The sequence below is a fragment of the Haliotis asinina genome, chromosome 6 (genome assembly GCF_037392515.1).
Source record: "Haliotis asinina isolate JCU_RB_2024 chromosome 6, JCU_Hal_asi_v2, whole genome shotgun sequence".
NCBI classification, from domain to species: Eukaryota; Metazoa; Mollusca; class Gastropoda; order Lepetellida; family Haliotidae; genus Haliotis; species Haliotis asinina.
In genome coordinates this window covers 30984831-31000112 of record NC_090285.1, presented here as the reverse complement: position 1 = coordinate 31000112, position 15282 = coordinate 30984831, and the positions used below count along the sequence as shown (strand labels likewise).

General features: G+C 38.3%; 1 protein-coding gene and 1 non-coding gene across 2 annotated transcripts; both read right to left on the bottom strand.

Annotated features, from left to right (window-relative positions):
* Positions 1-232: 232 nt before the first annotated feature.
* On the bottom strand, positions 233-10662 carry LOC137287626 (small ribosomal subunit protein eS4-like). Its single transcript, XM_067820004.1, has 7 exons — positions 10582-10662; positions 9582-9662; positions 9061-9241; positions 8495-8592; positions 7050-7221; positions 5616-5745; positions 233-412 (listed from the first exon to the last, which is right to left on the bottom strand). The coding sequence occupies exons 1-7, from the start codon at positions 10582-10584 to the stop codon at positions 286-288; spliced, it is 792 nt and encodes a 263-aa protein (XP_067676105.1). The 5' UTR covers positions 10585-10662; the 3' UTR covers positions 233-285.
* LOC137288351 (small nucleolar RNA SNORA16B/SNORA16A family) lies at positions 4267-4397 on the bottom strand. The gene has a single exon (XR_010957126.1). It is a non-coding gene; the product is annotated as a small nucleolar RNA SNORA16B/SNORA16A family (small nucleolar RNA).
* Positions 10663-15282: the final 4620 nt, after the last annotated feature.

The following is a 15282-nucleotide window of genomic DNA, read 5'->3' as shown; positions in this document are numbered from 1 at the left end:
GGACATTATTATGAAAATCTTCCTTTATATTCCAACCAGTAACATATCCACCAGAGATGGCTGATACTATAGCTGGCACACTGTCCTGTGTGACGTCAAGAACACTTTTGTAGTTATCATATAAATGAATGGTACTTGACTGCTTTGATGTTATGATAGCATAGGTTGTCACACACTATGTCAAATTTATTTGAAAAAAAAAAAAAAACAACAAAAAAACAAGCACATGGACTGAGTACCATCACAGGTTTAATAGTCGTTTTTTCCTTTTACACTGGTGATGATCTATTGGTTGGCCTTCATAGCGATCCTGCGGTCACGCTCCTCTGCAATGGACAGTTTCACTCCTTTGCCTCTTGGTAGAGAGATCCATGGCTTGGTGCCCTTGCCAATCACAAACACATAGCTCATTCTGGAATTAATCAAAATATCAAAATACAATACCAGGACAAGAAGTAGACAGTCATCAAAATGCCCTGAAACAGCAAAACATTCTTCATGATCATGAATATGTCTACAAGTTATGATTATGCCAAATGTTTTGGTGTGTATATAGAAAAGTGGAAGGAGAGCAATGAGAAGAGCACAGCCATCAATTTAGTTGAAGTCAAACTTGCTACCATGGAAACACCAAAATATTTTAATCAGAATTCAGAAATTCTAGACAAAGCTGTGTGCAATGTTTGCTGAAGAAATAAACAGTGAACAGTTTTTGAGTTCTGCTCTGGAAAGAACACTACCAATTTCAGTTTAAGTCAAAGTTGTTGCCATGGAGATGCCAAAAATATTTTATTAAGAATTCAGAAACTACCAAAAGGCACCAGTCCACCACCAGATCTATCTATGAACCAGGTTTGGTGAAAAAAATAACAAACATTGAAAGGTTTCAGAGTTCTGCTCCGGAAAAGAGCACTACCACAAATTCCAGTTGCCATGGAAATGCCAAAAAATATTTCACTAAGAATACCCAAACTATCAAAAGGCACCACTCCACCACCAGATCTATCTATGAGACAAGTTTGGTGAAGAGATATGGAAAAGTGTTTAAGTTCTGCTCTGGACAAAAATAAATGTCCACACATGGACAGATGGAGTGAACTTTAATACCCCCTGTAAACATGGTGCAGTGGATAACTATAGAGTAGAGGAGTTGGGGAATCTTCATTTTTAGGCTTCTCACGAATAGTTTGTCCACAAAGCTCAACTGCTGCTAGTCAACTGTCAGCGCCTCCCCCACCCCTCCTTATTGTTCATCAACAGCAGTACAAAAGCACTGGGAATCTATTCTTCCTCGAAACAAAAACTTACTGGTATCGAGGAACATAAATACCACACTGCAAGCAACCAAGTAGCTTCTGTGAGAACTTCAGTTGTATGTATGATAATAATGAAGCCAGCACAGAGAGACTGATCCAGCAACGAGATTACCAAATTGATCTATGCAGACAGAAATCCAGATAACCAATATTTAGTTCCTGGTATCAATATCTGCAGGCTTTGAGTGAACTTGACCATAAATGCTAACACATACAGGCAATGTCCACATAATTGAGAAAATGGTTTTGGCACTATTTACACATTCATGAGAGATCATTACTTCATCTCGCACAAACTGTAATAGGTTTACAAGACAAGAATTGTGTTAAGGGACACGGATGCCCCGTTGCGGTGGGAAGCGTTCCCTACACTGAGTGTACTCTGGCGATTGATATTTAATAAACAAGTTCAATAAGCATCTATGCAACTATGAGCTGCACATCTTCAGAGTCCCAATGAAACATCCGTTAAGTTTAATCAATTCTGTTGACCATTTTTTTGTGGAGAAGTGGTTAAACTTAATCCCCTATTTCACTATCGTCAGAAAGAAATTCCACAAAATTTATCTAAGTTCAAATGTCTCTAAACATACAAAAAACTATAAAATACAAAAACAAAACATGATATGCACACCTTCAGAGTCACTACAAAAGTCAATGTAAGCAAAATGAGTTTTGTTCAGTGGTTTTTGAGAAGTGGATCAAGTACATCCCTGTTGTATGAGACAAACAGGAAGAATAGAACCCAAGTCAACTTACAGTCCATTTGATTCCATTTGAGACAGATGAATTGCTCACTAACACAAAATCTAATAATCGCAACAAAACCAAATTCTGCACAGCCACATGAAATCGACAGACCAACTCTGATGATGTGTTTCATAGTTTGGGACACACGAATAAATAAGTTGTTTAACAAACGATCATTTTCTTGTCACCTTTCGCTATTTTGTACGAGGGGGGTACTTGCTGGTTGAACAGCCAGGTAATCAACAAGATGGGGTCATCTCAAAAGCCGTTATCTGGTTACCACTTGAGATGTTCAATGGGAGTCAGTGTTGCCACTTTTGGAAGACGCTGTTGTCCAAAACAGTGTCGCCGTCGTCAGGATCTACCCTAATGATGACTGGCTTGATGGTGGCATGGTCCAGTCCACTTTGTTCCCAATAATGTCTTTCTATTTCATTTTCAACGCACTTTTGCCATGTGTCCTGTGTGATTGTGTCTACTGACCGTTGAACAATCGTCTGTACATCCCGAAGTTTGAATGTTACATTTTGCCTGCCAACATCCGATTTCATGATACCCCAAAATGAGTTTTATTGGGTTTAAATCGCAATGATAGGGTGGCAATCGCAAACCTGAATGATCATGTTCTGTAAGGTACTCATCAACCTTAAAGACAGGTGTGGTTTTATTTGACCTTATGATGTCATACAGAACAGGTTTGGTTGCTCTTTCTGGATACAATATTGCTTTGTTTTGCAACCATTCTATCATGTCCCCCTTCTTACTGTTAGATGATGGGACCTTCGTATTAAGTACTTGAACACCATGATATGGAGAGTTAGCTATGACAATCAGACTTTTGGGGGGCAGTGCGCAATGAGCATGAGTTAGTGAGTAATTCATCTGTCTCAAATGAAATCAAACGGACTGTAGTTCAAACATCTGTAGAAGTGACAAAATTAAGAAATTGGATGAGCAAGGTATGAGATGCACATCTTTAGTCCCAATGAAACACACGTAAAAGCTCAATCAATTCTCCTGAGCATTTTGAGAAGTGGATATCGTACACCTCCCCTATAAAACGATATTCAGAGAAAAATTCAACAAAATTTATTTAAGTGCTGCAATAAAATTGAAAAAATAGATAACATTCGAAATCAACAGACACTGCACACCTTTAAAGTTCCTATATAGAATGTGTAATCTAGATGAATTCAAAAAGTATTTTTTGAGAAGTGGGTAACGTACATATCCCCACTTCTTCCCCTATTACACTATCATCATAGAGAAATTCAGCAAAATGTATCTACTGCTTGACAAGCATTATATGAGCCAGTGCAGTGAAGGCGTTTGTGACATTCCCTCTTTTGTACCAACAGACATGGCGGGTAACCCCATATACTGGGGGCATAAAAATCACACAAGACATGTCAGGACACAAATTGGACATGGTACAAGCTATGTCATAGCTGACCAAACTTAAACTGTAAGATTAGTGGAAGAACTTAGTAACTACAAAGATGCATTAAACACAAGGCACAAGATGTCTGAACAAGTAATATGAACAACCCACCCAAAATACTTACTGTATTCAACACTGACAATTTAGAGGACCTTGGACATGTTATGTGAAATTTCATAAAATATTTATAACAACCACTTAACACAGCTATGGCCAAAATAAAGATGACAAGGTAGTTAGTATGTTTGTTTGCATGTTCATCAGGGTTTATTGCAATGTTCTTGTACAAGATGGTCACCTAAGCAGTTGCAACACTGGTCAGAATAAAGGGTAGAGAGCACTGGCTGCTCTAATGTAGGGCAATTGTTTGATTAGAGTTTCAGTATTTGAGGTGAGAAAACCAAAGACACACTACAATTCTAAATATCCTGATAAGTATTGGGGACAGGGTGTGATTTGCCTATTTTGTTGAAATTAATGTTTTCAATGAAAAACTGACTAAATAAAATTAAACTTGGTACTTTCATACAGATTTGTTGACATATTATTGGTGCAACATTCATGATAATACTTGTTCTTTTCCTACAACCTTTGCAGGTGTATTCTTTCCCAAGTCATTATACCAGTAATATAACTTACAGATATTGGTATATTTATGATTTTTGTGTCATCATATTGTCAATGAGAAAGTAGATCATTATTCATAATTTCAAAATTTACATATATCCATAACTATTTTTGTCCAGTACATATCACGTTCATTGTATCTACCATTTGGTAATGCCAGAAGCAGGAGCATGTGCAGCCAGCGACCGTCTGATAGATCTTTATTTAGGCTTCATTATGACCCCAATCATGCAGAAACAGATGAGGCTTCGATATGAGCCATCTACAATCACTTTTGAGAACATCAACACAAAACTTTGTGTCAGATCCAGAACTTATCCCTCTCATTCCTGGTATCCCAGAAACTGTTTGCTAATAGTTTGTGAAAACATCACCTATCTATCAATAGTTTTGAATCGCTGCAACAGCACAGACTGTTGCAGCAAAATGTGAGTTAATGTTTGTTGCATTTTCAGTGTATCACTCACTTGCCATCAAGCATGGCTACTTGTCCTAATCTAAAAAATACCCTGGATATTGAAACTCTAGACAAACATGGTCTCAGCAGCTACTCATGTTATATTCCCTTAACAGTGAGAGCCTGATATAGGTACAAGAAATACCAATGTATTGATATGATGCAACTAGAGTCACTGACCATGTGCTCTCAAGTTACAAGCTCTATCCTCCACACCATGAAGGTTGACCTACAGACAGTCTAAGTAAACTTAGTTATTTCATTACACTCCACCACTGAGTCTAACAAAACCTAGTAGAAGGTCGCGTCAGGTAACCTTTGAACTACTTATAAACATCCAATCAAATGCGAGGTGGTTAAATAGATTGAACCAATCAAACAACGGCTACTATTTAGGGATCGGAGGGACTTTCAAAATATTCAGGTTACCGACACATCTCTCTCCACAAACAAAAATCTGTATATAACACAGTTATTTGAACCAGCTGTAAATACGCTTTGGGGGTTCTGTTGACATGGTTACCATTAGCCAATATTTCCGCAAGATGACATCCTTGAATATTGCCCAAAACACTATTTTCAGGGACTGTCTACTCACCATGGTCATGGTTGTAGCGTGCGCCGTGTGCATCACCCGAAAGGGATCGTGCACTAAATAGCAATCGGAATCGTTCTGGTACGAACCTTTTCGAGATAAAAAGTTCAAAAGGTATGTGCGAATGTCCACTTTCGCGATTTGGTAAGCTGTGTTCTCATTGGTCAATCTCAAAGGTTCCCTGACGCGACCTCCCATAAGGTTTTGTTAGACTCAGTGGTGGAGTGTAATGAAAAGCACTGAGGGTAAGTTTACTTAGACTGACCTACAGATGACATAAAAGTGATCACATTGAAAACAATGCTGTTTCTTTTATGAAGAAAACTAACTGTTCCAGATTTGAGTAATGACTCATAAGTTCAATTTCTTAATTATTTCCTAGGTGTCATATTGTCTACTGACTGAAGAGAAAACCCCTAAATAACAAACCTTGTGGCAAATGTGTGTCCCAGGGAATCCTTCACGTGAACGATGTCGAAGGACCCAGGATGCTTTTCCCTGTTGATGATGACGCCAACACGCCCCAAGTTGTGTCCACCAGTGATTGTGCACAGGTTACCTGAAGCAGTCAGAGACGACTTAAGATTCCAACCATTTATTGTGCAGAATACATTGCAATTAACAATATATTGAAAGCAAAGTATGCGTTTGGTTGTTTATCCACACTGGGCAATATTCAGTAAGATAGTCCATACAAACAATGCCTGCATCACATATTTCAGATACAATGAGCAATGACTGACAGTAATGACACATTGCCTTAGAACGGTGTTCATGCTTGCATGTTTGAGGTAGTAGACCCATGGCCACCTGTCCAGTTCTAAATGGCATGGGCCACTTAGAAAATATTGTGGGTCATATCAAACTGATGCAACTTCCTAGCAGTACTTGGTAGGTACTTGGTAGGTACTGGTGTAAGCTCACCACAGGTAAGATTAACTATCTAACCAGAAGCAACCAAATCAAAATCTGTTCTTAGTTGATTGCCATTCAAAATGATACAAAAGATGCATACATGTACATAATTCCCAATCTCATTCATTGACAACTCGCTTGGACATTATCAGTCTAGCTAGTTTTTAACTTGAAATTTATCAGACGCTTCAACAATGAGAATCTTTATTGTAAGTGACCGATTGAATCTAGTTCTACGCCACACTCAGCAATATTCCAGCTAATTAGTGGAGGTCTGTAAATAATAGTGTCTGGACCAGACAATGCAGTGATCAACAACATGAACATTATCTTCGCAACTGGGAATGGACGACATGTGTCAAACAAGTCCACGAGCCTGACCACTCTATCATTTAGTTGCCTCTTACAACAAACAGTTGCCTTTTGTGGAAAGCATGGGTTGATAAGCTGTTCTACCATGGCTCTTCTCAGGTCTGTCCTTACTGTGATCAGCCTGAGTGACGGACATGTATTTGTATTGTTAGATTCCATTTTCTGAACACAGGGCTTACTCTCACTTTTAATAGGTAGGTTGTATCATGCAGACATTGCATATACTCTGGGGATGGCCTGTGTTTAAGAAGTTGTTGTTAATATGTGAAAATCCAGAAAAAAAAAATCCAGTCAGGCATAAGAAAACCCAGAATCTGAAGATACTTGCTGGTAATGCTGGATTAACATTTTCAACATGTATCTGCCATACCCTGCAAATACATTGCGATAGTGGTGGAAAATATACTCTGTATATACACTGATGCCTGGTAGAATACAATATGTAACACAGTTCACAAAAGTCTTTTAAACTGCAATTTTTGCCCTGCACCACATAACTCATATATAGTTGCACAAGGCTTGCTGCAAGATTGAAAATTTGAAACATGTTGTCTAATGATATTGATGACCTCTCACCTGATTCAAACTTAACGTAGTCCTTCATTTTTCCTGTAGCAATGTCCACCATAATGGTGTCATTTACTTTCACCACAGGATCTGGGTAGCGGATGGTTCTGCCATCATTTGTTGTCAGGTATGGCACTCCCTTTGGGCCAGTTGCAACACCTTTCACTCGACAGAGCTTGTACTGAAAACAGGGTTTAGGGTTGTTTTTTTTTCAGGAAAGGTTTTCTCAGTACTACATGTCTAAATCCGTTTTCAGTATTGCAAACACTGTTTCTAACATTTGGTAATGCCAAAAGCATGAAATCTGCAGTTAGCGACCGTCTGAAAGATTATTATCTGGGCTTCATCATGACCTCAGACGTGCAAATACACACGGGAGACTTCAATATGAGCCATCTGAGAAAAAGCAATTAATCACAGCTAACCAGCAAATGTTTTTTCCTATGGCTCTCCCATCCAAGACAAAGACTGGAAGGTACTTGGGCATGAAATTTACATTTTAGAAAAGGCTGCGATACCAATTCAGTGAAAGTAAGAACAAATGAATTGACTATGGCTTGGAATGCAAACAACTAACTAAAACACTATACAAAGAGATGTATACACTAGGTCATGTGAACAACTACATGGCAAGTCATTTTAGGAAAGATTATCTATCCAAATGGAGAAACTGCAAATATTTGAAAAATATGGAGTGTTCTATAATTTCTTTTAAATAGTATATATGATAGTAGTGCACTGATCGATCAAATGATTGGTTTATTGATCCTTTGACAATTAAACTTCAATAATCGATAGAAAAAATTGATACTATCTAAGAAAATTAAGAATAACAAAAGATTGGTGGACAAGTAAAATCTGTAAATACATCCAGGTAGGCTTGTAATCGTAGCCATAATCCAGGACGTCAAATCTATTTATAGCTTGCCGAAAGAGCAGTCATTTTCTTCTTGAGCCTATAGTGGATTGCACCATAATAAAGTTTTGATGTGGATACAAATACTATTTAGATCCATGTTTAATTGCATGCTGAATATGCAAGTATTGATTAAGATTTTCTATATGCATGTCATGAAAAGGTGTTCTAAAAACGATTACTCCTGAGAACATAGCATGTGATTGAAACAAGCAATTTGATTAGCTGGTCAGACCATCAACAAAATGCCTGCTTTCTTGCACTTGTTTGCTTTGAGAAAACCTTTAGTACTTGCGAAAGGCTCAATTCTCAAAGTGATCTAAATTCATATTAGTTGTCAAATACTCAAGATTTTCAATATCCTTTTGCGAAAGTGTTTCTTAATCCATTTTTAAAGAAGAGTGGGTTACAATCTCATGTCGTATGACCACATACACATGTGACTGACATCATTGCAAATTTATTTTACTTATAAAGAATTCAGTAGGAAGTTAAATAGCTTTAAAGGCACTACCAATGATGAGTAAAGAGTAAATACCTTTGCTTCCTCTGGCTTTATACGATGCACAATGAATCTTCCTTTAACGTCATACAGGACTCGGAAATTTTCAGAGGTCTTCTCAATGGTAACAACATCTAAAACAAGTCAGACGTTTCAGATTCTCAACACAAAGAAAAAAAACAAGCAAAACAATGTATTTGAGGGTTCTGTTGTACATGGTAACCATAGCGCTCCTTTCAATCCTACTTCAAAAGCGAACTGAATCAACTTTGTTAATAGTAACCTGACACATCCTGTGGCTAGTTCCATATCAACAATTTTGGGAGGATGGGATGTCGCACTAATTACTGGATAATATGTTTACTGCTGCCGAGAGATCCTAACAGATTGGGAGATCTCTAGCATTTGGTCTAGGACCATATTTGAGGTGAACCACCTAAACTTAGTGTAAGGCCAACTTGTACACATGCAAGTTACAAAGTGAATTTGGTTTAAAGGACTAAACATGAGAGAACAAAGCTTTTTAATGTCATGCAAGTCACATTAACCCTACATGCTTTGGTTTTCACCATCTTGGTGAAATAAAAAAAAACACTACAAACCCATGAATCCTGTGGGGAAGTTTTTATCTGTGCGAACTCTGCCATCAACTTTGATCAGTCTCTGATTGACAATCTTCTTGACCTCATTGTAGGTTAGGGCATACTTAAGTCTATTCCTCATAAGCACACTCATTGGAAGTGCCTCCCTTAGCTTGTGAGGACCAGTGCTGGGACGGGGGGCCTGTAATCAAAATTACAAGTTCAAGACTTGAAATAATGCCGTGTGAATATTTTCTTCAGTCCCACAGTAGTATGTAGAAATAATATCGACGAATAATAAATAATTAAAGGATGGACCATGACATTTTTCGCACAGTCATAATCATAACATGACAGATAGTGTGAAAGTGAGTGACATACCATCAGATCTCTAATGAATATGGTCTGAGATTTTAGTTACTTCTGACTTTTCTCTAAACCATGAAAACAATTCATTTAGCTGCTGGACAAGTTTTAATGCTTCCATACTGTGTACAGACCAATGCCCAGTAGTCTAAGGTAAATGAAAACTTGAAACTTACAAAAACACCTCCAAGTTTGTCCAGCATCCATGATTTTGGTGCTGTAACTCTTTTAAGCACTTTCCTCCGTCCTCGATAACCCTAAAATCATGACAGAAACATAGTTATGAAATCTTTCATTCACAAATATGATCAAGGCAGTTTGAAATTTTGTACTTCAATGAAATCTTAGCAAACCTCACCAACTTTGCTCGGAAAGACTTTCGCCAGTTTCCACCTACATTTTAACAATGAGGAAAAAAAGTTGTGCTTACATTCAAGTAACAAGATTTGACAGGACGACATACAATAGATTTCATTTAACAGGTTAGCCTTGGACGATGTTATTTCACATGTTTTTTTCGGGGGGGATACTGGCAGACATCTTTCCCATTGATCGCCTGTAAAACAGCTCCACCTGGTGAAGATCCTGGATAGAGCTCGTTTTGCAAGCTCGAAACTCAGCTTTGTTGTGGAGTTAATATTCAGCTGATACAGACTGGAAAAGACCACTGGCTTGTTTAGAACTCAACACCTGGTTGTTAGCGTTTCAGCCCTTGAACATTAGTCATTTTCTCCACGGACAACTACTATAATACTGAGTACTATACATTCGGTTTCCTAATTTTTTTCGGAGAGTTGGCCCAGAAGTTGAAGATCAAATTGGATGCGTAACCAATGCGTACAGATCGAACAGGTACGCCCTGTAAAGCGAGAGCTAGTATCAGCTCTGCCATAGAAACTTCAAATGGCGATGATACCCACCACAGCTTAAATCGTCATTATATTTGTGGTATCTGTTCTCTGGTAATGAGAAAACATGTGTAGATTGCTGAAACGTATCAACGAAGGTAGAAGAAACCGACCTAATCACATATTCAGGCTAAAGCAGACTCAAAATGAGAGGTAAACCACAAAGAAAGATGTTAAAGATAATCATTCAAATGATAAATCAGTTGTTCTATCCACATTTTAAGCTAGATGAGTACGATTTTGTAGATATTGCTCAACCAGTCCTCACCATTTTGGATGGCTACCGGAAAAAGGCCGAATATCAGCAATTCTGTTTCCGCTTCCGCTTTGATTTACGTTATCGTTTCTTGGATTGGTCATAAGACTGTATATTGAACCAATGGTATCAATTCTAACACCGACAAGAGGCTACGTGTGTAACATTCTATGCACACGACGTCGTGTATACAAGGCTCTAATATACACGACAAAACAATGTCGTGTACATAAGTCTGTTATATGCACGACAATCCTTTTATCGTTTTTATAATGATGTCATTCACACGAAAAGTTTATGTTAACCTTAGGATGCATTCGTGAGAAATTATAACTAGTAAAATGATGACATATTAATTTGCAAAATAGAACTCTTTTCGCGCAACACCCAGTGTGGATTCAAAATTTGTATCTTTAAAAATGACATTATGCTTCAAATTTTAGTTTTAGATATATTTGTAATATATTTTCGTACTCTCTAATTTAGTCATTACAATTTATACGTAATACGAGGGAGCAGGTCAAAATGGATATCAGTTGCCAGGATTATAAAGAAATTAATTTTACAGACCTATTTCATGCTGCGAATTTATGAATTTACAAATAAAATAGAACACAAATTAAATTCATTCTACGCGCGTACCAGTTTTATTTTCAATATATTTGTACATGCGCAAACATTTATGGAAATATGTCTTTGTAGCAAACAATATTTTTTTCTCGTAAATCTTTAATGTTGTATTTGACAAAGCTCTGCACGGCAGCAGGTTCCAGAAAAGTGTTTGGAGATAACAGTGGCTCCCTCGATATATAAGTGTTAGAAAATCAAACTTTACAAAACAGTGTCAATGTGTGTATTAGGAGATGAAACTCAAAGCAGCGGGTACCTCTATCATGTGTGAAGAAATATCACTCCACAATGTAACGGTTAGTTACGTTTAGTTAGTGAACAGGGAGACTATATATGTTGTAGACTATCCCTGGTGTGAGGAACGTGTACAATTTTAGTGTATCGTATGTATATATACTGGGTGGCCGTCAAATCGTCCCAGTTACAAAATGCCCCAGCACGTTTGGTCAAAATGCCTCGGATTTTTGGTCCAATTTCAGAAACGGGTTGTCAAAATGCTCCACGTTATTTGAAATGATTAAATATATGCCACAAATACATAGTTTTTGTCAACTTCGATAATATGTTATTCATATTATCTTATACAGTAATGTTCCTAATTATTACTCCATAAGTGAACTGATAAGAGGAAAAGTAATATTCCCCTATAAGAAGGAAGAAGTGAATGACTTACCCGACGACGGTTTTGGATGTTTATAGTCGGCTTCTGACTGTGCCAGTTTCGCCGACGGGGTAGGTGGAACCTATAACTAATTTACTAATGATAATGTGATAGGGAATAAACCACCGTTATGATGTTGTTATGGGAGTAAACAGATAGCGGAAGCCTATGATTGTGTATGAGGGTGCGTGATTACCTATTGGTAATGTGTGTAAACGCATGATTGCATATGTGGGTGAGAGTGCGTATGGGTAAGAAAGTGTATGCTTGAGAGAGCGTATGGGATGAGAGAGCGTGTAGGTGAGAGAGCGTGTGGGTGAGAGAGCGTGTAGGCGAGAGAGTGCATGGATGAGGGAGCGTATAGGTGAGAGCGTGTAGGCAAGAGAGTGTATGCATGAGCGAATGCATTGCTAGAAGCGCGTGTAGGTGTGAGAGCATATGTGTGAGAGAGAATGGGTGAGAGTGTATGTAATCTAGAGAGCGCATGCGAGAGAGAGCGTATGGGTGAGCGAGTGAGTGGATGAGAGAGCGTGTAGGTGAGATTGTGTAGTTGAGAGAGTGTACGCGTGAGAGAGCCTATGGGTGATGGGCTGCATGATTGTGTGCATGCGTGCGTCAGTGTGGTTATAACTTCTGTGTGATTGTTTTCTCTTATTTTATTGTACTGCTGCGATATTCTGTGATTTTAGTGTCTCATATGCCATACGTTCGGATGCGTTTTACATTTAATGTATGTATTTATTGTCAAAGCACGTGGCTATATATGTGCTGGGAGATATACCTCTGAAAAGACAACGGGCACCCGTTTGTGTTAGAATTCTACAGGACAGCAGTTTCTTTTGAATGTGTTTGGAGATAAAACTCTACCAAACAACGGGTAAATGCGTGTGTTAGGAGATAAAACCGTGCTAAGCAGTGGATATCTCCATATGTATCAGGTGATAAAGCTCTACATGGAAGCGGGTACGTATGAGTGTATTAGGAGATAAGCTCTACAAAACAGTGGGTACATATGTGTGTATTCGGGGAGAAGCTCTTCAACGTAACGGGTACCTCTGTGGGTGTTAGCAGATACAAACTCTTCAACGTAGCGAGTACATGTGTGTAGGAGCAGGGACACTATATACAGATTGTTGTAGATTATCCCTGGTAGAAGTTACAATTGTCTGCTCGTTGCGTCGTATATATTGGTGATCTTTAAGTGAAAGGCGAATGACAACAAATGCCGAAATACAAAGATATTTCATTATAAAAACGGTTCCTTGTTATTCGTTATTCACGTTATAGTGTCTCGAAACGCACTGATACTCACATAAGGTGGACTCGCATAATTCCGCGTATGAATTAACCCGGAAAAGAATTCGAATGAAGTCATTACAATGTTGAATGACAACAATCTGACATAGTTTATTCCAAATAAGTCCTCATATGTTACATAATACACTGATGCAATATGACAATTCTAATTTAATAGAATACACTAATGAAGTGCAGGTGTGACAAAGCCCAAACAGGTGGAATGACAAGACATGCAGATGGGACAAGACGTATACAGGTGGAATGATACTCACTGGTGGAATGACCAGTCATTCGGGTATGACAGAGCCCATACAGGTGGAATGGCAGGTCATACAGGTGGAATGATACAGTACAAAGACAGGTGGAATGACACTCATACGGGTGGAATATCATCCAGATGAAATGACTCTCATACACCTGGAATATCCTACAGGTGACATGCTTATGGCATCAACAGAGATACATTACATTAAGTACATTGACTATCAATATCAGTATTATGTTTAGGTTATATAGTCATTCGGGGCTAAATTCAGGATGAAATGAAACCAATAGTAACCATATACTTTACAAGACACCCTGATTTCTAATTATGCCATGGAGACCCAATGCTATGGTTGATACCTTTAATACCTATTCACAACACGTAGTGTTAGCGGACATCGTTTCAGTGCCAGTTGCTTACTGTAGTTGACATCCTTGTACTGTACAAAATGCCTCCGCATGGCATACATTGGTATTATACCTAACCGTACTTTTGTATTGTACCAGATTCCTTTCGAAGAGAAAACCCTTGCATTCTGTTAGAAACCCTTATATTGTATCATAAACATACTGTAGTGGACACCCTTATACTGTACCGGAAATCTACTTTTATAGATATCCTTATACTGCACCGGTTATCATTTATCCGGTACAATGTAAGGTATGATACCATGTACCATGGCACTGTAATGTAAACCTAGTAAATTGTAGTGAATAACCTTATACCGTAACGGATATTTACTCCCTTGGATGTTATATGCTGTACCAGATGTCAACCGGAATGGATGCACTTGTTCTTGTTTTGTAGAGTAACAGATTCCTTCTGTAGCGGTTGGCATTGTAACAGTTTTGTACTGTAGTTGATACTATAAAAAGGACTGTACCGTATCAGAAAACTGTCGTTTTGAATACATTAATACTTTAGTGAACACCCATATATTGTACCAGATACCTGAATTGATCTTCAGTAGCCCATGCTTGTTGTAAGAGTCGACAAACGGGATCGGATGGTCCGATTCGATGATTTGGTTGACTCGTGACATCGTATCCCAGTTGCATGGATTAGTGGCCATGATGTTGATCACTTGACTGTCTTATCTAGACAATGTCTTTGCAGATAGCCGCCATATAGCTTGAATATTGCTGAGTGCAGCGTAAACCTAAACCCACTCACTCAGTACCTCAAATCTACTGCTATACCGTTATAGGGGATACCCTTATAGTATGAATATTAAATACCTACTGCTGAATGCCTTGCACTGTTCCAGCTACCCACTGCAGCAGATAATCTCATACTGTAAAACATATTTAACATATTCAGTAATATATTGTGCTACCTTAATATCTATATTAATTAGGGACGATGGGGTAGCTTCGTGATTAAAGCGTTCGCTCGTCACGCAAAAGAGCCGGGTTCGATTCCCTACTTGGGTACAATATGTGAAGCCCATTTTCTGGTGTCCTCCACCGTGATATTGCTGGAATATTTCCACACCTGAACTTACTCTCTCACTATATTAATTTGTAATGTACATTGGCATCTGCATATATTTGTTAGAAGCAAGGAAAATTAAAAGACTAGAGATTTACTCGTGGATATGTCCAAATATATTTGCAAATACCTCCTTTAAGAAACTAAAAATGCACTCATGTCATAAACATAGTATGACATGGGCATCCATATATAATATCCCTTGTATCATCAAGAGCGTAGCATAGGCAGAGTACCAGTCTACGCTAGTCCGCCGGCGGTACAAGGGCCTGTAACCAGTTTAAAAGAATCTACCAATCACAGCGCGTCTTGCAAAGCGGGGATAGAAATTATCCAGTCGTGTATATTGTACCACAATATATACGAC